Source organism: Molothrus aeneus, chromosome Z (assembly GCF_037042795.1).
Source record: "Molothrus aeneus isolate 106 chromosome Z, BPBGC_Maene_1.0, whole genome shotgun sequence".
NCBI classification, from domain to species: domain Eukaryota; kingdom Metazoa; phylum Chordata; class Aves; order Passeriformes; family Icteridae; genus Molothrus; species Molothrus aeneus.
The window spans coordinates 30,129,958-30,153,991 of NC_089680.1; the positions used below are offsets into that span (position 1 = coordinate 30,129,958).

Here is a 24,034-nt window from a genome sequence, read left to right on the forward strand (position 1 = left end):
GCATTCACATATAGGGATGTTAAGGTTGCTACGAAGATGCCATGATGCTATGAAGAGCTTCAATGGTTACCTTTTGGTCTGCCTGGTAATGAACGCTCCATATTTAGGCTATCTCTGGTCCTTATGTAAGTATAATCCCTAGGAAAATCAGTTTTAGCTGCAGTTAAGAGCCCAAAGGCAGCCCTGAGGATAGATAATAGGCTAACAGTTTAACTGTGGTAACCACTGGTTTCAGGGGGATTATTCTGCTGTTTTATATCATTATTCATGGATTATACAAGGAGTGCTTATTGTGTGAGAGTGAGTGCCACAAAGCAATGCTATCTTCGAGCTGCAGACATTACTTACCAGCAGATGTGGGAGAGGCAGTTTCATGCAAACCCATGCAACAAATGTTTTTAAATGACATAACACTTGACAGATCCATCAGAAATACAACCCTCTTAGCTCTTCCATCCTGCTGCAACCCTAGGGTAGTGATAGTGGCCTGTGTTCAGGGTGGAGGTTCTAATGTTATTTTGTGTTTGTTTGCACCTGTTCCCAAACTGAAGGATTAGCTTGTAGTAGGTAAAGATAAGTAGGAAGAACTGAGTTGCTGCTATCTTTGACATCTTACAACTTGCTCTGAATGCTGTTTGAGAAAAACAAGTTGGATTCTGTGCTCAGAAAAGTGGCAGGGCTTTGGGCTTGGTTCAGCCTGGTGTATTTGCCAGCATTAAAACTTTTTGCAAGAGTGATCTCTGAATTGTTCAGTTGAGTCTCTGAACAGCTGTGTGCCTTGGGACCCCAGTTACATCTCCACTTGTCATCTACTATGCTGAATTTCAGAGAACTTGAGTGTAACAGGATGCCAGACTATGAATTAAGAACTTAAATTCCCTCCTGTGCCTAGGGAAAGGTGATTGCCTTTTTGTCATCTTGCTATGAACGTGCCTCTCACCTGCTGACTGCTTTAGAGAGATGTTCAGGAGCTCCTGCATTTGCCATTTATTTCCAATTCTGTGTCATTCCCTCAGTTACGCCAGGACAGTTCTTTGTGCAGCCACACAAAAACAAACCAGCCAGTGAGGGAAGTGTCTTTAGCCAGCAGTAGAGCTGAGGGGCTTATGCATGCAGAGTAATGAGCAAACACGGCACGGAGGGGGATTTAGTATGTAGGAGCTGATTAAACTGGCGTGACTCAGCCATTGGAAATGTCTGTATGAAGAAAGGGAATCCAAAAAAGCCAGTAGGCATTTTGTCCTCTCTTCTCTCAAACATTTTTTACCTAGTGAGTTTTTCAAGGATGTTTTTCCTTATATGCAATCTGCAATACAAGCTGTAGTTTGCCATCTTTGTGATTATTTTTTAAGCTTTTGCTCCTAATGTTTAAACAGTGGGGCCCACTGCCGTGTATGATTCATGCATACATGGCTTTGCATGTGTCTAAGGAGCCTGTTTCAAATTATCCTTCTATCATATAACAAGAACAGAAGCTGGGGTATTTTACTGGAAATATCCCCTGCAACAAAGCCCATGTTAGCTTTATCCTGTTCTTTATCCAGAACACTCATTTTCTGAAAAGGCTAAATATCAAAACGTGTTTTCACAAATCTGGAAATATTTCACCATCTTAAAAAAAAAAAAAATCAGTTGCATCTGGTAGTAAAGTGAAAAAGTATCAACCTTTTCTGCTGCCTTCAATTTGCTCAGTCGGTTGTTCCCAAGATGTACCCAAGAGACCAGACAAATCAAGCATAATATGTTGATTCATCGGAGTTCTCTATAACAGAAACATAATCTTGTTTTCCTTCAAGGTTATTGTATTCTGATCATCTACTGCAGAGTCTTCCGTCTGGATCACTTCATTTCTAAAAAAGCAGTCTTCACGTGGTTCAGAAAGCTGCTGATCTGACTTCAGACTTGGCATCCTGAGAAGGTGTTACCTCTGAAAACAAGGATTGAAAACAGAATTTATCTCTATATGATTTTGAGAAGATGCTTAGGAAATAGATCTGTTTACAACTCTATTAGTGTCTTCTATTTTTGACTTAGAAAATCATTACTTGAAAACTCAGTGGATGTGCTAGGTGGCCCTCCACAAAGTGCTCAGCACTGAAGTGGTTAACATTGCCAGTGCCGCAGTATTTGCCGGCTGTGCTGTTGAAATCTGTTGCAGCAAGGTCAGAAAATGTGAGTAAGAGGCTAGCAAGTCTGCCCTCACCACTGAAGGCTACCACTGGGTGAACAGCAGTAGAGGGAGGAATTTTTGATGTGAGGAGTAGGAGTGAAATGTCTGTATTAGAAAGGAAGCAACACCTTGTAAAACTATAAAAGTAGCTTAAAATAATACAGAATAGCATTTTTATTGAGGAAGTGAGATACTTTACTGTCCCACTAATGGTGCTATAACCCTCTTTCTACTCTAAGGTTAGCTTAAGTGTTTGACATACAAATGCTAGTGAGCAAATCAAGTTGGTTACTGATTCACACTTACTTAAACAGGCAAAGTGGGAGGTAAGGGTTGCTTGGCCTCTCTAAGTGAAGGTCTTTCTTCCTTGCTGCCTGCACTGACACTGCTCTGCTTCTAACTGCAACACTGCAATCCTTTGCATATGAGAGATTCACAAAAATATAAATTAATACCTTTTCTCTAGGAAAAGTCCTTCCTACATCAACAGCAGCTAAAAAAATCAACAGTTAACTCATCTGAAAAACTGAGATTGCACGGGTCTTTGCAATGTTGCTATGTTTTTGTGATAGCAGCACTTGATATCGCAAGGCGGTGATTGCACCCACCCCATCTTTGCCCTTTGTGGTTTGTGTTGCTGTATTCATTTATCCCTTTTCCATCCTACCTCTTCAGAGTCATGACTTGTAGTGTGAATACCTCCACATTCTGCACTGAATATGCCAGACTTCAGTGCTCCTCCCTCTATGGGAGGGGATGCATGCATGCATCTCAACAATTAGGCATGGAAAAACCTTCATTTTGGTGTGCCTGCTCACAAGACAATATTTTCGGGAGCATATAAAGCCACCTTGCTGGTAAGTGCAGTTGTGGACAGCTGGCTGAACCTGCTCCTCACAATTTATTTGTGCTTTGAGGCTGGCAGTGCAGTAGTACAGTGGTGAAAGGCACACTCACAGTGGTTCTTCATGTACTGCTCTTATATGTGTAATTGTTTTCCACTAAAGACACCATCTGCAGTTAGTTACCTTTCTCTAGGAAAAATCCCACTAACTCAAACCACTGACTCCTTAATCTCCCTAAATTATGGACTGATAATTTGTACTTACTTATTTTAATGCTAATCAATGTGCAATACCCTGTGTTGTGCAGCTTCTTTCGCATGTTCTTTGACTAAGTCCCTGCTTATATAACTGGCATGTAAGAAAATAAAACCTTCCTACAAGAGGCTGATAATATGAACAACTGTGTAAAAGAAGTAACATAAGGAGAGGAAAAAAGGGTTAAGTGATAGCCTGTCAGCGTTCACTAGGATGACTCATCAAACAGGTTAGAGAACTGAGGGGTTGCAGAGCACCTGCTTCCAGCAGCAAGCACTGCAGGCAATATTTTCTATTACTACTTCCCCTGGTAATAGAAAACTAGGTGGAAGAACAGAAAGCAAAGCAGTGCTTGTGTTCAAGGGTAAGGTCTGAAGCAGATGAGAACAGACCTGTATTGAGATCTGAAAACAGCACTCATTCTAAAAAACCTCACTCCAACCAATTTTCCTTGGTTTCACAAAACTCTTTTGCTTAGGAGTCATAGCAGGTATAAGGGATGCATTTGGTAAATTGACATTTTTAAGTGAGTCCCCAGAACACACACTTATTTGCAAAGAAAAGCACTGGTCCTAAAAAAATCAGTGTGATCCAGTAATTTCTTAAGACCTTGACAGCTGCCTGACTGCAGCATTACCACACTCTGGGAAAATAATTGGAGAAATATGGGGATTCATAGAGGAAGCTGTCTTACAGAGGGGGACAGTTTACAGGGAAAGGAGTAATTTTAATGTAGATCCCAGCACAGCAAATAGAGAATGTTTTCCATCCTATTTTAAAAGTTCAAGTGGCATGTAGGTTTGGAAGGAAAAAAAGAATCCTGTGCTCTCCAGCTCTACTGTGCACTTGCTCAACACATGAAGTCATGTCCTAGACCAGAGGAAAAGAGATGGCTGTGGGATGACACAACACCCAGCTTGGAAAATTCTTATTCCAGACAGGATCTAAGGACCACTCTGTGGGATTGAGGAAGTGCTCCAGTACAATCCCATTGCAAATAGCAGTTGCAGAGTTCTTGAATGAATGAAAGGAGCAAGGTGACACTCCATCTGTATAAACTATTAGCTGGACAGCTATTATAATATAGTGCTGCTTTTAAAAGGATGTTGGAAAGCCTGAAAGATTCAGCAGTGGCATGGATGATTCATAGTATGGAAAAACCTGACTTGTAAAGAGCAGTAACAGTTCATTCCATTAAGTTTAACAAATGTAAGGTTAAAGGTGATTTAGACTTTGGCTATAATTGCCAGTGCAAGGACAGTTTATGTAGTATTTCAGCACTTTCTAGTTTAGTTGTCATCATACAAAACCACTGCATTGCAAGACTGATCTCTTTGCTCAAGAGGTGCAGAGAATCCTGACCAGACTTAGTGTTGTGGTAAAGGCTGATCTTGAGTGTATTTGTCAGAAAATTTGTTGACACCCTGGGTAACAGGGGTGACTTAATAATGCTGCATTTGGAAGCTTCACAGCTTTTTTTTTAAGGAATCCAGCACTAATATTCCTCAAGGTCTGCACTAAAAAATGAGAACAACATCTGCAATTGCATTCAGCATCAGTTCTAAAGGTGCCAAATTTGGTGAATAGCCCTTTCCAGGAAAGCGCTGTTGTCACACAGTGTGATGTGAATGCACAGTAGACTAAAGGCACTTTTACTGACTTTGAAGAAACAGTCTAAAAGGTAAATTTTCTAGTTCTAGAGCTATTTTTAATTTTACAAATTTCAGGATAAGTTTGCTTCCCCAGAGCTGCTGGTAGCAGGAAATTACATTATGTGTCCTACTGCCCGAGCAGTAATCAGTGTCCTGTGTGTAGTACCCTGCCATGCTAGTCAAAACAGGCAGAGTAGTTGGAGATTTTTCCTCCTTAAGGAATTATACAAAGACATTCTACCAGAACTTTTCAATAGGAATTGCTTTAGTCTGAAACTGTTGGAAACAGAAAATTTCAAAATTCAATAATCTGTTTAATATATGAGGCATGAGTTCAGCAGAACAATTCATTATGATATGAAGACGTATCCTAGGTACCTGTGAGTACAGGATAAGATTCCTCACTCTGTCAAGTTTAGCGTTACAGGACGTGCTTTCTCTTTCCTGCAGTGATGTGCTATTCAGGGTATTTGGGCATTATTCTCTGTGAACCTTAAAACCTACAACAAAATATGTCCAGAATTAAGGGGAAATTATAGAGTAATTTTACTACTTCAACCCGCTGGAAAGCTTTGGCTGTCTTGAAATAATGTTTCTTCCACAGCCAACAGTTCTCCCAGGCTTCTCAGCACTCACCATCCTGTTGCCACTTACCCTCCTGCTCACCTCCTGGTTGCCCCAGAAAAATATCAGAAAGCATACTTTGATATTTTTTTAAACCATGAACTGCAAAATGAGCTGCAGCAGACGTCCAGGCATGACTATAAATGTCACGCTTCAGAGCATGGAAAAGCATTCCTAGCAATGGCCATGTGGAATTTTCCTGCAGAAAATTGAGCAGGAAGTGGAGAGCAAGGATCTCTTCACTGCTGTTGACTAAACATATGCTGTCCATATGTTGGATGCATCAGCTAGCTGGGGCCAAGGAAAAGCTGCAATAGCTTCAGCTTGCTTTTTCTGCTATCCAGAATGAGCACGGTATCATGGGTGCTAAATTAAAGAAGAAGAAACATAAGGAGACAGGCAGTCATGCAGGGGTGAATCCATTTCGGAAGTGATGGTGGTAATTCAAGAAATCTTTAGTGATCGCTTCAGGCTTCACTTCCCAGACCTTTGTTCTTTCAAGCAAAGTTTATTCTTTCACATGATGGACTCTGTTAACCATATACACACAAAGTTCTTGTATAACTAACCTGAACCTTCGACTTTAAATGCTCTGCCACGTCCTTTACAAGCCCCCTTTCTCTTGAAGGAGAGGATACATTATAGTCAGTAATGGAGCAAAACAACAACAACAATGTAGAAGATTTCTCCTTGAATGTTTTTTCTGTCACTCCTTGTCAGCCAAGCAGATCTGATGCCCTGGTGTCAGATGGGGATAAAGCTGGCACCACTCTGCTCTTTTCAGGTGTGTTTTTGGGACTGGTGGGGATCACTTTCACTGTGATGGGATGGATAAAATATGATGGCATTACACACCTGGAGTGGACTCAGTTACTAGGGCCTATTCTGCTGTCTGTCGGGGTGACTTTTATTCTGATTGCTGTTTGTAAATTTAACATGCTTACGTGCAAGCCCTGTAAAGAAAGAGAGGAAAATACGTCGGAACTTGACCAGGCTGCAAGCGGACAGTCCTTTGTCTTCACTGGCATTAACCAGCCTATAACTTTCCATGGTGCCACAGTGGTACAGTACATCCCTCCGCCGTACCCATCCCAGGAAGGCGCTGCCGTCAGTCCCGGCCACCTTCACTCAGGGCTCAGCTGCTGCACTGCTGCTCCCCCCAGCACCTCGCCACTTCTCGCCTCGGGCTCTCCTCACTTCTGCCCTGCCTACGCCCTGGACAACCTGGCTTTTACTGGAGATGAGAGCTACACTGCTTATCCTGCAGAGAATTCCAGGAATCAGAGGTACATCTTCTGAAATGCCTTAGTGTGTTTGGACACAGGCTTCTGAATATTTTAAGTACAATGTGTGGTTTTCATAAGAAACTGCAGCTAGTCCAGGGTATTATCCTTCTCAGGCTTTTTTTTGTCTTGGTTAGGAATTTTTCTTGAGTGAGGAAACATACTTTTCCTGCAAAGTGTTTTTATACAATTTAAATTCACTTATAAATGCCTTTTGGTTTTCAGTAAACGAAACCTCTTGTTACTTTTTAAGATATGTATGTTCCTGTTTGTGGAGGTTTTCTTATGTTTATCTTGCCACCTTTTGATTATTATGTGTATGATACCAAGACGATTTTTTGCCTTTTTTTAAATATACCTTATATACATAAATATATATGTTTATATATATATAGCTTCTATATATCCTCAGTATTCTTAGCAAGCATGCTTGTAAGAATACTGAGGATATATAGAAGTTTTATATAAGTCTGATAACTTAGCATAGCCCTAGTATTCTGCCAGGCCAGGAGACCAAACATCCTAAAGGCCTTGTGGTGGTGGTAGGAGGCCAGAAAACCCTACACTGTCTTGGGAAACCAAGGTCCTCTCTAGAACACATCCTGTAAACTAGAGATTTGGCCCGTGCAGGGGGAATTCCACAGATGGGGGAATATCACACCATTCATCCAGGCCTCCCATTGGGGCACCCCTGTTAGATATGCTGATTTTTAAGGTCTATAAATTGTATACACCATCTGTCGTGGGGGTGCATTGCGGCACATCCCACCTTGGTGAAGTGGTGCACCACAAGGATCCTTACTAAATACCGAGGTAAAACCCCTTGTCCCTTAATTGTGTCTGGCTCTCAATTTTTAAGACTGGGAAAAGGTATCATGTAGGGCCAGAGACTTCCACTCAAACTCAATCGTAACACATGAGTCAGCACACAAACAGCATTTCTGCAACAATGCAAGAATCAGTCTGGTACCAGATGCTCTCCCTCCTAAATACACCTGGTCACAACATGCTGCTGTCCCACTGAAACAACCTTCCAGCTCTTCCTCTTTTCCTAGTTTTGAGGTATAAACAATATTGGTCATGTTGCACAGCAGTATGGAGCTGCTCAAATTGTACACAAAATTATTTTATATAGTTCTTTGCTCCAAGGAAAAATATTCTAATTATAGGAATTACTCATAATTATATCCTCTGTGCAACACAAGTCACTGTTAGTTCATTTATCAAAGTATTTCTCAAAAACTGCTGACTAACTTATTGTTCTCAGCAAATATGAGTGACAGGCATGGGCAGGGTGGAGACAAAGGTCACCTCCTGACACTTCTAAACTTCATGAAAAAACCACAGCAAACAGCTGAATATCAGTAAAACTTCATCTCATAGCATTTTCTCCATAAGCCAGGAGTACTTTTCCCAGATAAGGCTGGGAGGATGAAACACTGAAATTACCTGAATGCTCTGGTGAATTCTTTTTGTATCTGCTCCTCTTCCTCTTTTCAGGTCAGAAGACAGTTCTGATGAACCAGAAGGACTGCTGGAAGACTATGCCCGTAATAACTTGTCACCTCCACGTTACGAGGAAATATACCCTTTTTCTTCATAAAATCATCATGGACAAGAGACAACAATCCTAGGAGATGCTAGCAAGAATCCCAGAAAATCTTTTCTTTAAACACTTTTGTGATAAGACAGTGTGAGCAAGTTCTTGATATTCATACACAGTATCACTGAAGATATTTAACTGACCCTTTCCTTTTTCTCTGTCAAAATTTGTTAGCCCTTTGCAATGCAGCTTAATAGCAGAGCTATTAATTATTCAATGGCTAAACTATTAATAGCAAAGGTATTAAACTCAAGGATCCAAATCTATATTAGGATTCCCCAACAAGAAGCTTGATTTTCAGACTTGCTGAAACCAGGGAGAACTGTGAATGCACCAGATGTTTGTGGAAGATCATGATTGCTCCTGGACATTCAGCATCTTTAGAAAATACTTGATTTTTCGTTGAGGTATTTTCATTCTTGATTGCTTGGGAAACTTTAAAAGTACTCAAGTGTCTGATCCATGAAAGTGCATTTTATGTCTTAATTTTGTCTGATTCTTTAGCAGAGCTTACTCATTAACAAGTCCAGTCTACAGATTAGACTTTCTCAGCTTGCTTTAGCTGGACAACCAGTCCTATTGCACAACTCAGTCCTGTAGGCATTTTTTTAGAGCATCTTGCTTGAACCACAGCATCTCAGAACAGAGAAAACAAATAGTGACTTATGACAACTTTTACATAAGATCTCTAAGACACCCTGCATGCATCAAATTCAGTTCCTTTCCCCACCTGATGGGAGGCAAAGCACAGTCTCCCACCAGGAGTCCTAATAACTATGAAGTTAATATCACTAAAGAAAATGGCATCTTTCTGAAGCCTCGACAGAGATGTGTGATCCTGTCACTGTTAAGGACTTTGACAATCACAGCTGCTGCACCCCACTCTGTGGGAGGGCTGTGGTGAAACACCTCTGAGGTCCCTTCTTATTTGAATGTGGTCTTAGGCACACAGCCCAGGCTGCAGGTTGCCCCCAGAGTACCTAGGCAACTGTAGGCGGTAGTAAACTTGCTCAAGTTCAGCTTGGTTCCGTGAATTGAATCCACAACAATTTGAGATACGCTCATTTGGTTAGAGAATGGCGTCGCTGAACACCCAGACTGTGAGTTTGATCCCCAAATGGGCCATTCACTTAAGATTTGGACTTGATGATCCTTGTAGGTCCCTTCCAATTAACAATATTCTGTGATTCTGTGAAATATATTTAACTGTATTTAGCTGTATTTAACAAAAGATGAAGTGTATTAGCTGTGAAATTTTGCAATCCAGAATGAAGATCCAAAGAGGCTTAGCTCAGGAGCTTTTTAAACCCCAGAACAATGACGATGCTACAAGTCCCTACATTTTTGTTTTGTTTTTCCACATATATTTAAGGTTCTGCTTTTGAATGTGCCAAGAAGTGCAACAAGCCAGTATTTCCCTATGATGATCCCATTAGGTTTGCTCATCTCCCTCAAAGCAAAAGCTGATCTCAGCTCTCACCTGCTGGAGTGGGCACCACACAAAACGCCCCAGAGGGCAATGGTAACTGTCCCAGGTAACCAAGCAGTGCACTGCTGGTGTGCCTGTGGATCAGTCTCCTGGCACAGCACAGCTAAAAGCAGGCATCCATTATGGAATATACCAACTTTCTCTTACTTGTTGATGCAGCTGTCTTAGCTCTTGCCAGATCTCATTCCTGGGAGCTGGAGAAGCTTGGCATTTGAGCACGGATAGTTGCACACCAATCTGATGTACCTGACAGCTGGCAGGAAATCTCGGAGTTTCTGTGCAGCTCCTCTAGCAATCAGGAGACAGCTCTGGATGGAGGTGTGCATTCAGAACATTGTCTAGCTGCATGGACCTGCAGGTGCACGCCTCCCTGTCCTGTGCACTTAGAAGTTGCCAAGAAATAAAGCGGGGGGGGGGGTGCACAAAACAACCACTGTCCTCCACAGTGATGAACAAGACACTGACAGAGGTCATATTTGGGATGCAACATTTAAACAGACTCAAAGCTGGATTAGCAACTGCAGCAGCAGCCACTGAACAGTGACTGCAAACTTTGTGTGAAGTTTTTCTCATTAGAGAAATCTGGAACACACTGTTTTTCAGCAGTGATGGCCTGGTGTTAGCAGGTAGTTGGAGAAGGGGAGGCACGTGTTTTTGGAGAAAGGGAGGCATGCTGTGTTCAGCATGATCTCTATGGGATTGAGTGAGAGAACAGAGGATCTAAAAATAAATGCAAGTTTATTTTATGGAAGTGTCTTGCTTCTTTTCTGGAATTTACACAGAGGTGAATTCATCCTCCCTCCACAGCAGGAAACTGGATGGTCCCAATTCCCCAGGTAGTTCCACATGTACAGAGCCCTGAACTTAGCACATAGTTGTGCTGAACCCAGCAGGCACTGCAGTAGCACAGAGGTCAGGCTTGATGGATCCAATTGCAGGACTAGGGTCAAAATTTCTGCCCAGTCACCCTCCCCCACCCCAAGAAAATTCCTTCAGTCAGACACCACAGATTTTTTCCTGCTTCTCTTCCTCCTGCCCACTGCCCCCCCCCCCCCCAGCATAAATTTCATTAGGTAATAAGATCTTTATTTTAGATATTAGATAGACAGAATAAATGGAAGAAAACTCAGAAACTCAGAAGGGTGCACTGTGGACTGCATATTGATTTTAAAGTTTACTTCTAGCTGCACTATATTCATTGTAGAGAATTGGAAGAATCCTGGGTTTCTCTTTAAAGAGGATATTAAGTTTAAATAGCTATATTGAAATTACCTTGACCCATCAGATTAATTCTGGCTGAATTCTGTGGGAGTCTTTTGAGAAACTCCAGGGTGGTAACAGTCCCTTGTTGTACTGAGTGCTGATGATGGATTTTAAGAACAGAGACATGTACTATAAAGGCTTTTACTTCCTTTTCTTCCTTCCACCTTCTACCTTCATCCTTTTTTTTTTCTGTTTTAACCACAGGGTTTGGAGGGGTTGCTGGGTGTGTGTGTATTTTCTTTGTATGTTTGGATTTTGGAGGGTTTGTTTGTTTGTTTTTACTGTGATATATAACCATCACATGAACTCACTTCTTAGCATTAAGAATTCTTTCTGCAGTATGATGAGTGAAAGAACAAATCTTTTTGGCCTTCAACCAAGGGCAACTGTCACAGCCCTTCCAGATTATACTGATGTAACTTCAGAAAGCACCTGGAAGACTGTATTTGAGATTTTGCTCAATCCATTTTTAATTTAAGATGGTGCTCTTTAAGCAAAATTGCATTCTCCCACATTGCAGACCTGCAGAATATTGGGGATTTAATAGTTTAAGGTGTCTTGCATTCTAGTCATAGTGATAGAATCTTGTCTGTACTTTCAGCTATGTAACCCTGCGTGGGCTTTTGGGATTTTTCCTAATATAACTCTATTTATACGATTTTGCTCATAAAATAGTTAATGTATAAAATCAGTAGAGGCATGTCTATTGATATGAAACTGAGCATGATCTATTAATTTCAGTAAAAACTCTACAAAGAGCTTCTCTAAGATCGAGGAGCTATTTCCAGACATTGAATGCCACACGGTGCAGCGTGCGAATTTCTTCTCGGATTAAATCCGAAGTCTGCCGTTTCACAGCGGCGCTGCCGTACTGCGGTCAGTGCGGGGGTGCAGCAGGAGGGTTTGGGGCGCGGTGCTTTAGCAGCACTTTCCCCCAGCAGCCGAGTTTCCCCGGCTGCTGCCGTGCCCGGCGCCGGTGCTCCCGCGCCAGGGATGCTCCCCAGCGCAGAGCACGCACGGGCGGGGGCGCTGAAATTCTACTGAGAGCTATTTTTAAACTGAATCGGGATTTAGGAAATCTGGGTCTCGGGGAAAAAAAAATAAACCTGTTAAGTAGGGCTCGCTCCTCTCCAGAGAGCCCTAGTGACGCACACGGCGGGCCCTCAGCTTGGGGCCCCTCCCCGCGGGGAGGGCGCTGCGGCCTCCATCCCGCGGGGAGCCCGACCCCCGCGGCCCCGGGGCCGTGTCCCAGCCGGAGCGCGGCCGAGGCGCTCCCCGCAGGCCGGAGCGGGGCTGGCCCGGCTGTCCCGCCGCGCCGGCAGCGCCAGAGGGCGCCGAGGCCCCCCGGGAGCAGCCGCGGCTGCGGAGGTGCTGTGCCGGCGGGCGGCTCCGCAGGCGCCCCCGTGCCCTCCTCTGCTCACCCGCCCGAGGTAAAACTGTGCGGCTTTAAGGAGATTTCTTCCCCCACTGACCCGAGGGGTGTCAGAGGCGCAGAGCTGGCAGTTTGTAAGCGGCCCCTCGTTGTGAGACACCCGGCATTTCAGCCCGGGGAGCCGAAGCTTTTGTCCTTTGCTTCGAATACTCAAGATGCCGTTGAAAAGTACCCTGTGCTCTCTCACAACGGAGAGTTGGCTTATTCAGGAACAAAATACTCGTGGTGACAGACGCAGTGAAATCGCCGAAGAGCAGGGTACCATGTCCGCCCTCACAGCAGCTCTCACACCCCTCCCTGTGTGAGACACTGTGCTGGAGACATCTGGAAGGACTGCGGCTTGGGGGTAGGCGCTGCACAGTGCACTCGCATGCACCCCCGTCTCCTCCTCCTCTCCGCTGTGACCTAATGGGACAGGCTTCTGTCTGCATGAAGGAGCAGGGGGAAGTCCAAGGGTCATTTGCAAAGAACTAGGGCATGCTGTTTGTATACAGCACCTACGATAATCTGTGCCTGCTCCAAGTATCATTACTGGCTCCACTTTAGCTGTCAGGGTGAATAGACATCAACAGGACGTGCTGAACGTCGCTGTTGCTGCCCCATCCCCAATGTGAATCAGTGTGTCTGTCAGAGAAGCATAGAGCAGAGCCAGGTGGGATCCCATGGGCTGTGCCTGCATTAGCTGAGCAGAGCTGCTCAGCAGGAGAGGGCTGTAAAGGGAAACAGCAGGTGCAGAGAACCCGGTAACCACATGCACTGCATGTTGGAGAGATTTATATCAGACTTACTCCTTTGGACTTGATGCTGATCAGAAGTTTAAATACACATTGTTCTCCTGTGGTGTATTTTCTGGTACAGATTTATCCAATAGAAATTATTCATCTCACACCTGCAATGTGATATGATATGATGTGATGTGATGTGATGTGATGTGACAATGTGATGTGACGTGATGTGATGAAAAGCTTCACAGAGCAGGTGAGGAGTGTAGGGAATCTCTTAAATAGCACCTGATTTATAGGCACTTGTTGCCCTGCAGACTGGGATGACTTGCAGCAATTGCAGGAGTTGCATGTTGTAGAGCAGAGAGGCTTCTCTCAGCTTCCTGACAGCAGTGAGCTCATGGGAGAAACTTTCCCAGTACTGACAGAGGTTACTTTGAGAGGTCTCACAGTGTACTCTTGACACCTCCAAAGGTACATATAGTCTAATTTTGAGATGTAGCAGGTTTGTGCCTGCTTGAACAACAATTTCAGAGTGATGAAGAAGTTTTCCCAGGGGGAACAGGAAAAATTACTCCCTAGCTCTTGTGGTCTTGTACCTCATTCCTTATGTGATAACAGCAAAGGGTCAAGGGTAAATCAGTAGTGGCATGATTGTATCTGTGTCGTGTGTGGCATCTCTAATGAGCAATTGATTATATCTACACACGCTATTTAGCAAACACCATGGGACATGGTCTAGCAGAGTAGCTGCAGTACATCTCTTATAAAATCCTAGGATGAGATTAATGCTCTCCTGTTTGGGTTGCATCATGTCAGATTTCTAAAAATTTGTTTATTTTTGTAGATAAATCATCACTCTATATCTAAGATGCTGTGCTTGGTTCTTAGGGAACAGGGCATGCTATTTAACAGCCCTGGGTAGATGACCCAATAATTTCATGTTTTGCATAGCTGCAGCGTCCTCTTTACTTACAGTTCAGCGCGTCTGCTCAAGAGCTTAGCTCTAAGGTAAAGCTTCATGCTCTGTCAGCTGAAGATATACCTAAAGAAATACAGAGCAATAATGCAGTCCAAGGTCATGACTTTCAAAACAAACTGACAAACAATCAAACCCGAAACAAAGAGGTGTGCATTTTAAATTTCTAACCATGAAAGTGGCTATAGCTTCCATGTTAGTGGGCACTCTTTGGGGTACCCTTCTTGTTTCTCTGCTGCTCTGCAAGGCAAACCCAGCCAGAAAAAGTCAACACTGGTGTTCAAAGCAGCAGTGACTTCTCACATTGCTTTTTGTCCCTAGGCACCTGCCACACATCCCTGTGGTCAGCTGACAGAGCATTGCCTCACACAGAGGCCTGGCAAAAGCTGGCAGTTAGAGAAGGCTGTGATTTGCACCTCTTTGCTATTTTTGTTTGTCCCCATTTGTTTTTCACCATTTAACATGCCACCTTCTGGATTTATGTAGAGCAGAACCACAGTTGCCACAGCACACGCATATTGAAAACTGTTTAATTATCTTTTCAAAAACACATGCATTAGATAACCATTTGGCCTCATTCTGCTTAAACCCTATTAAGGGAGGGAAGAAAATAAACTAATACTTCAGCAAAAACTAATCTCTTCTGAACTCTAGAGGTGCTGTAGGATTCTTTTTTTGCCACAAAACAGCAGTTCCCTGCAAAATCTTTCATGAAAATGTAAGGAAAGAGATAAATTTTTGGAAATATACATACATAATCCATCAATATGTGGTCTTACTTATTTTTATAAAACATTAAGAGAAGATAACTATTTTATTTCCTGTATCAGTCCAAACAAGGCATTATTCTTACTCTATTCCACTTCCCCAGATTTTGCTCTCAAACCAGAGATACTTGAGTGTTTTGCAATGTGCCAACACTGCACTATTTTAGAACTCTCTATGTTGTTTTGATCTTTTGCAGACTGACAGGTGCTTTGTCCTCTTGCCCTCCACACTGACTGGACAGGGACTGATCAGCACAATGCTGCCAAAAGAGCAAATATACATTAACCCAGCACACACATGTGAAGAGTAGAATGACTTGCATAAAATCAACTTTTTAAAGGGCTGTGTCAGTGGGAACTGGACTAATGTGCCAGTTGATGAGAGAGTGCAGCACTGGGAGCATCAAAGTGGAAAGGATTTGTACGACTCCTGCTGTGGTAGGCAACTGCACAAGCCCTTTCATAAATTGTTCAAGCTCCATTTTAGAGTTAGTTAGTATTTGGTCCTGCTTTTAATGGAAGGTAGGAGAAAGTCAAAAAGAGAAAGAAAGACTCAACATGGAAGAGAAGAGAAGAGAAGAGAAGAGAAGAGAAGAGAAGAGAAGAGAAGAGAAGAGAAGAGAAGAGAAAGGAATAAACTCCTTTTACATATTATTATACCTGTTTTAATGCCTTTGCCTTCTCAGTCCATGCTCTGTATGTTGCTCTTGACAGTTAATCAAAATCAAGCAACAAATGTGTTAATCTTTTATGTTTATTTAGCCATACAATCCAAGGTGGCGACCCACCACCTTGGGTAGCATTACTAAGATGGGTTTTTTTACGTTACATGTTCAAGTATTTTATGTTACCTTCCTGTTATTTTCACAAAAACAGCTTCTCCTCCATCTGTTTAGGAAAAAAAAAATCCAAATGAGCTGCAAAACTATGTCCCTGCTTCCAAACAAGTAGTGAAATTTTAATGTGAATAAACATGCCATCATAATCAAAGACGTGTTTGTGATCTAACTGGATAATTATTCACTTGTAATATCATCAGCTCAGAATGAACATCAGCGTAAGTATTGTTGGTGCAGGTGTAACTTAATGAATTCAGGCTCATTTTATCTAGCACTTAGTTGCTTATATTGGTGTTGGGAGCATTAGGTCCACCAATTTTTCATAACGAGCAACACCATTAAACTGTCACAGAGCAACATAAATCAGAGATTTTCCTTAGACCCCATAAAACAACTAACAAAAATGTTATGGTTGCCAGATTCACTGTGTGCTTTTATACATCCAGCAAACAGAACTGATTATAACCCTTTTTCTCTGCCTACTATTTTTGCTCTTGTTTCAATAGTGTATGAAAATCTATGTGAAAATGTAAGTAGGCTAGCCTGAAGAACTCACTGTCAAAGGCATAGAAGTGATAGCAGGCTCCTGAACACAGCACAGGATCTCTGCTGCACTGGACACATATTTTAGTCAAGTTAAATACACAAACAATGAGGTTAGAAGAAAGTGTGTGATTGCAGAGTCGTGTCACGAGCCCGTTTGAAAATCATGGGTTGTATGATTGCATGTAATTGATAATCACATGCGGACATGCTTCAGATGCTCACCTCTTGATTTAACCTATTGACACAGGTCTGTATTAAGTCACTGAAGACTGAAAAGCAAGAGACTAAATACTAGGAAAAAGTATCCATTGGTGTTTTTCAGAAGGTGATGTTATTTTTCATTGTTCATTATCAGAGGAAAAATTATTTTCATTGTTCTTTTAATTGGCATCACAATACATTTTATAATAATATATGTAAAAATATTTCATAACTTGTACCTTGCAGATGAATTTCCCATCTTTTATTTACTAAAGAACCACCTAATCCTAATTTGACACCCTTCAATGACAGAATATTATGTTACACAGCTCTCCTTCCTCTCACCATTGTGAGAATAAACTTTGCCTGACCTGCCACAGAAAACTGAGAGAAATCCATCTGTTTCAAAAGTGACAAATTACACACTGCTCTTCATGCTTCATACATGAATATGTTTTTTCAGCCTTATGTAGAAACTTTTAAGATGCTCATTATCAGCAAAATAGGAATAAATTCAGGTATGATTCCATAGGTGCAAACAATTAAAATAATGTCATTTGCCCACAGTGACATCACACGAGGCTGATGCAATACATCTGAAAAATAATTACCTTCATATCAGGTATTTGTTGTCATTTGCTAGCCAGCTATAGGATCTGAAGAATAGGATGAATGCTTCAAGCCAGTTTTAATCAAATGGCTGTCAGAAAATGCCCAAAACAGAAATCTTCACTGCTTTTATAAGCACTTTTTAATTAACATATGAATAAACTGCATATTTGAATTTTCACCAACACAACTGTTTCCCCCAGGAAATCACAGTTAAAAGCTGAAGTGAATGTTCCTTTAGAAAGTGCTCTTTGTTTATAGAAATAGTCTTAGCAGTTAATGGTTGGCAAGACTTCAAACTTAGAATTACATTACATTGGTAATTTTAACTTTGTCATCTTAAATAGATCCAGTTTGGATGTATGAATACAAGCAATGTAGGACAGCCCTCAAAGAACTGCCTTTAAGCGGGCTTTATTCTATCCCATGAAGCTTTGTAATTCCTTCTGTTATTATTAATAGCTGTTAAGTGCTGACAGCATACTTGGCACTGAATGAAACGCAGGAGCAGACATGGTTCTTGTTAAGGGTGGCCCTCGGGAGGTCATTTACTGTGTGTAACAACAACAACAACTTTATTGGAGCAGTAACCCGCTAGCACAGCTGCAGCCCGGGTATCAGGAGGTGTCGCTGTTTAGACAAAATAGTGTTGTGTACGCACATGCAGATATGACTCCTTTCACACGTTAATTTTTTCACAGCTGACAAGGTTATCAGCTGAGCAGGTAAGACATTTGGAGGCAGCCGAAGAAAAGCTATGGTCCAGAATGCCTTTTTGCAGGGTTTCCTGCCTGCAGCCAGCGGGGGTGCAAACTATTGGGACAGGCCAAGCAGTTAGGGATGCACTGGGATGGAAGGACAATCCTCTGCTGCTAGATCTTATGGCAGGTTCAGACACAGGATTAAAGGAAATAGTAGAAAATGACCGGCAAGAATTTCAGGCAGAGGGAACTTGAAGATGTCTTGTGTAGATGGCTTTCTTTTGAGCCAGGAACTGTTGAAAAATAGTGCCGAGGGAATGGTGTGGAAGACAGCTGCAGACCCTGACTCCTAACAGAGAGCTCCTGAATCCCTGAATCCTCCTAGGGGGAGCTGAAGCACCAGAGCAGAACAATTTCTGCTCTTCTGCTGCAGGTAAAGCTGGCATGCCCAGCAGACACCATCTGTCTACAGTCACAGAGACAATGCCCAACTCCTGACCTTCAAGGTCCTATTAGATTTAGCTAAGCCAAGATGAGAGCTCTACTGCATCATCACATGTGGAGGGTAGAAGAGAGGGAGGAGTGGCAGTGGCACCAAAACTCACCAAGTTGACACTCCAAGATGTATGTGAGCCAGGAGCTTTACAAGTGACCTCATCAGGTGCTTATGCAGTGCCCAGAGCAGAGGAGAAGGTGACTTACTCCTCTCCAAAGATGACTGATCCCCCAGCAATGTCACTGCTGAGTCTCCCCACTCCACATGAGTAGTGCCCACATCCATCAGTGTGACTGGCCTGACACATAAATGCCACAAAGGCAGGCTTGTCTGTCCTCTGCCTTTGTCCTCCTCTGTCTGTCTTCTCTCCTTTGGATCTGCACTAATACTTTGTACCAGCATCCAGGTACTACTCTTGATTTTGCAGCTGGATTCATGTTTGTGTCTTCTTCCCCAGGGCTCTGCTCTGCTACTCCACCCATGGCCACAAACAACCTTGCATCAAGTAAGGCTGGCTGGGGGTTTCTGACCCTCAAGCAGGTGGATAAAGCTCCACATAAATAGATGCTGCACCATGCAGAAGGTAAGTTACCACTAGGTGTACAGATGCTGGTCAATGATAATGGCAGGAGAAAGTAGGTCCAAACAGATCAAATAGTTCTCTCAAAACTATTTATTTTAGTTTCATTTTAATCACCTGGCTGTCTTGTTTCCTGCTGCACAAAACCTTCCCACCCCCTGCAACATCACCTACCCTCAAACAGATACTAACAAGTCTCCTCCTCTCTTTGGTGTCTGCCTCCTAACACTAATTTTAGATGCATCTGCCTTTTGAGTACCTCTGTCACAAGCAGGAAAACTGTCAGAAAATGCTCAATAACACTCTAAAAATACATAGTCTTAAGGTCTTACAGCTGGATACTCCAAAAATATTAATTTAAAGTCATTAGTCACTTGTGACCATTTGAGCTAGATAATATAGCAATTAAATGGATATTTTTAACTTCCTAAGGAACAGTCCTGCTTTTCATACCCTCATATGCAGTGTTCTCCATGCTGTTAAAATCTGCTTTTCTGTAAACCCACTGATTCTCTTGTATTAACACTTGAGTTTGCAAAGGTTGTTCCCTGCACAGTGTTTACACCCACTTGCCTGTGATGTACTTTTAAAAAGAGCATTGGAGTGGGTGGCACAGGGGAATGTCTGCAGGAGCTGCATTTGACTGTGCAGAATGAGCTGGTTTCCATATCATTCCTTGGCTGGGAATGTGCCCTCAGACCTCACAAAAGGAAAGTTGTGACAGGGTGATTTGCTGACAGGCACCATGAGGTAGGCATTTTCCAATGCGTGAGAGCAATCTGAGATCATAAGTAACCTGTCCAGGCTGCTGGTCTCTGTGACTGCATTATAAGAGGGAGAGGTTCCAGCAAGGCTAGAGCTAGTTGCCTCAGGTACTGAAATCATGCAGATGGAGCAGCATGGAGGGATGAACAAACTGTTTGAAAAGCTAAGTAAATATTCAAGCAGTTCACCCATGGTGCTACAGCTGGACTATGAAGAGTGTCACAGATTTTTTTGGCTGTGCTGCATCATGTTGCAGTGGCTATTAAATACATCTCCCCTGGCTTTTTGCACCAATAGTCTACGAAAAGATACAAAGATATAAAATGCTGGTCAATCCAAAAGTGTCTCATTTTCCAGAAGATTATTATTGCAACAGAAGAAATAATATATCTGTTACAAGACAGTGAATAGCAAGCACTTCACAGAAGGGACTGTTCTCTACATTAAAATCAGTATTTACATATCCCTGGTTTCTCCTTTACTTTCAAATAAAAATCTAAACTAAAAAAATTGTGAATGCAGAAGGTGTTTTCCTCCCCCTCACTGTTTACTGCTAATTACTGTGTGTCACATACTACTGTTCTTTAAGCCCAAGGCCATTCCCTGTCTCCCTCCTCAACCACACATCCACTTCACATGTCACCTCTCACTGCTCCCTGTTTCCTTCTGAACTCCTGCACAGAGCATGCTTGGTTCAACTGCTTTTTAAACATTAACTCCTACACTGTCAGAAGAAGAGAGCAACTTTGTGTATCTAGCATAATAGTAGTCTTTTCTTTTTTCTGCTGTGTTAGTAAATCAACCAGCATTTCACTTTTCCAATGCCATTGCAGATAAGATTGTCATAAAGGCATTTTCAAGCAGGCTTTGAGAAGAATTAAACATAGAGTTGCAAAGCATCCTAATTAAGGCACAAAATAGGCCTGGCAATCTTTATAGTACTTAATATGTCATCTTCTTCCTATCTCTTAAACCCAATAATGTGCAAACCACCACTATATTGGAGCATTATATCTGCTATAACTTATGTCAACTTGGATCACACACCCCCTCTTTTTTAAACAATGCTTGGCAGCCAACCTAGTGTGGAAACTAGACTGTTTTACATTAGCCAGAAGTACATTTAAATCATTCTTACTAAATGATTTACTGTGGATTACAAATTCTTATACGGCATTTTAAGTTAATGATTAGGCAAAGTAATATATCACTAAAATGATTGGGTGCATATGTATTTAGCTTCTATGATTCTAAATTTCTCTTTGGTTTGGAAGACTTCCTTGAACTTATTTTCCCCAGCTGAAGGGGAAAAAAAAGGAGAAAAGAGTAGAAGAATCTAACATTTCTGCCTGTCTTCTTAAGCTATTGATAAAGTCAAGAGAAATTTTGTCACTACAGAAGGGTTAGGTCATGAGGAAGCACTAGTAAGTTGGTTAGTGCTCTTCGGACAGATATTGGCAGGTGTCAGTATTGCACAGCATTTCCTTACCCTATTGTGTCCCAGTGAGAGGAGGAAAAGCTTGACAGAGAACTATTAAGACTTTATATCAAATGGAAAAGTGAATGAACCATCTACAAAGACAAGATGTTGTGGCAGAATATAAAAACTATCTCACAGGAAAACTGGAACAGGACAAAACAAAGCAAACAAACCCACTACCAACAAAAACAACAAACAAAAAAAACCTGTACTCATTCTCCATGCACAGGCATTTCTGTGGAGTTCTAAAAATTGTAGGGATCTATGTGAAAAAAAAGGGATTTGTTGACTCTGTCTAGCAAGTGGACTTTGAAACCCAAGTGAAAGAAAGGCAGAACACACTAATAAAACATGGGCTGTTACACCAGATGCTCACAGGTGACTGGAATTCTTAAAAAGAAACTGTGACATACAATAAATTATTTGTTTAATTTATTGCTAAGGGCCAGGATCCTGCCAGTGCTGAAAGATAACAAGCAACTTTGCATTTACAACATATATGAAATAAGGAAGACAATTCCCTCTGCTGCAGGGGTAATAAAAATAAAGGAAACCATTCACCAGTGCAGTTACTTGTGTAAGCAAATCAGGACTCGTGGCCATCACCCTCTGGTCTGTTGCATGCAAAGAGCTACCCTGCTGGTTTCGCTGGTGCTGTGTGGGGCTGCAGTGATTAATTCATTCATATGAGCCTTGGCATAGCAAAACCAGGCCAAATAGGCATTGCATGCTCAGTTTGGTATCCATCATATCTTTAATCTGCAGTTTCAGATTGATGACAAATAACAAACAGGATTATTGCAATATTATTGAATTCATTAATGCCCTGAGGTCTCAAAAGCATATAGGGAATAAAAAAAGGGCCAGACATGAAGGAGTGATCTGATATTCATTATCGACTTCTGCTTGGATTTCCCTGGCCAGTCCTCAAGTTTCCAACACATTCTGTAACAGATCAGGCTCCATACACTTCTCAGAGAAGTCTACCTAGGGAATACCACAAGGCCAATTTCTGCCACCATGATTCTTCACTAAAAGTTTTTAAAGAAAGGTACCTCTCCTTGTACCAAACGTAAAGATGTTGGGTCTTCTTCCTCAGCCAATGCCAACACTCAAGAGGTGACATGAAAATCTGGGACAAGATTTCAACTCATCACACAAAATCAATGCTACCTGTTGGCCTTAGGACAAAACTGACAATCACTGTCAATCATAAATCATAGGCACAAAGTTTTTTGGTGGAGAAGTAGATTGAAATGTATGATGTTTGGAACAAGTGTCCAGGAAGAGGATTCAAGAAAAATCTAATCCTGAAGCAATCCATGTGCAGGGATATATAGCAATGGGCAGCCTACTTGGGGTAAATAAAAATCGCAGATTCTCACCCAACAAAATCTTGAGACTACAACACAATAAAGAATGAAAGCTGACAGAAACGAGGGAAACACCAGTCTGTCTGGACTGAAATCCAAAATTCAGGCTAAATTGTCCAGGTTTTCTCGACAGTGCATATACACCTAATAAGAGGAATAAGAAGAGGGTCTAAGCAGTTACAAGATGAGAACGCTGAAGGGGCTCACAAAGAATGCTAGAGACAGGGGAGCACCCAAAATCCTATCCAGCCTTTTGCTGTTTAAGCACCTGATGCATATATCTGTAGGAAACTGTCTTTACCTGCATAGGCAATATGGCCTAATACCTCCTATGGATCATATTGTACATACACAGAGCATGAGGTTACCTCAGGTGAAGAAAATCTTATCATTAGCTATATAGTTGGAAAAAAAATCTAAAGAAACAGATTGCAGCATTTTCTCTGGAAGTAGGAAGGATGACTTCATTTCCTTAGCACAGTGACTGTTGGCTCTAACCTGCATCTGCCTTATCCATAAAAGCACCAACATTCCTTATTCTAGCTATGTGGAGTGAAGAATGTAGGTTAACACAGAGTAAGCCCGGCTCAACCCTCATGAATAGCATCATTTGGAAGGCATAGGAGCTCTGGGACTTTGAGTCCTCTTCTGAGATATTTAAAACAAAAGCATTAAATTAGAAATATTAGCAGAATGGGAAGCAGGTACCAGAAGCATAACTGAGTGCCTGAAAATAAAGGATCCAGAGTTGTACTCCCCTTGCACTGGCTGTGCAGTCACATTAAGGAGGGTAATGGCTTAGATATTCTCATGACAAATGGGAAACATAGATTTCATTTTAAAATTTTCAGCCTCTGAGACTGAGAAGGACATTGAACTCAGGTATCTCACTTCTGTCACACTGTTGCATATATAATGAGTTACATCATTCAGTCTGGTGTTTCAAGCTGGCATCTGGCAACATACTTCATCCAAAATAAATAGATCCAAAGTCAGATCTTTCTGGTGTCTCCTAGATGAGCTTAGAATTCCCCTGCTCTCATAGGTCACATAGGAAAGTGCTGGTTAGGGACAAAACTGACAAGAATTTATATTAATATTTCAGTGTGAAACTGAAGTCTCAGGATTGCATTCATCAGCCCTTGGGAAGGGAGAGAAGAAAGAGAAAAACTGGGTAGTAACCTTAAGCAAAATTATAGAGGCACCCTTAAAGATGGCAAGCCCTCCTACACATCCAGGGAAGCCTGGTATTGGCCTGGACACTCTGGTTTCCGGATTTTCAACAAACTTATGTAAGAGTGATGGTGTTAGGGTTTAGAGTAAAATGATTTATAGTAGGCATGTAAATTTCTACAGATGT

The 24,034-nt window shown here is 41.9% G+C and overlaps 1 protein-coding gene across 2 annotated transcripts; it reads left to right on the plus strand.

Moving 5' to 3' along the window:
- The first annotated feature begins 5,129 nt into the window (after positions 1 to 5,129).
- On the plus strand, positions 5,130 to 16,408 carry TMEM174 (transmembrane protein 174). 2 transcript variants are annotated; one of them, XR_010785327.1, is made up of 3 exons: positions 6,183 to 6,832; positions 8,330 to 8,839; positions 15,282 to 16,408. XR_010785327.1 is itself a non-coding variant. In XM_066569611.1 (2 exons), exons 1-2 carry the CDS (start codon positions 6,198 to 6,200, stop codon positions 8,430 to 8,432), a joined length of 738 nt encoding a protein of 245 aa, XP_066425708.1. In that variant the 5' UTR covers positions 5,130 to 6,197; the 3' UTR covers positions 8,433 to 10,667. The 2 variants fall into 2 exon arrangements, 1 of the variants encoding a protein (XP_066425708.1); XM_066569611.1 differs by lacking the exon at positions 15,282 to 16,408 and having other exon boundaries at positions 5,130 to 6,832; positions 8,330 to 10,667.
- The last annotated feature ends 7,626 nt before the right edge of the window (positions 16,409 to 24,034 follow it).

Excerpts from the sequence above, each read along its gene's own strand:
- TMEM174 (XM_066569611.1), top strand. The coding sequence starts at position 6,198 with ATGGAGCAAAACAACAACAACAATGTAGAAGATTTCTCCTTGAATGTT. Across the intron at positions 6,833-8,329 it reads GAGAATTCCAGGAATCAGAG|GTCAGAAGACAGTTCTGATG; the intron begins GTACATCTTCTG and ends TCCTCTTTTCAG.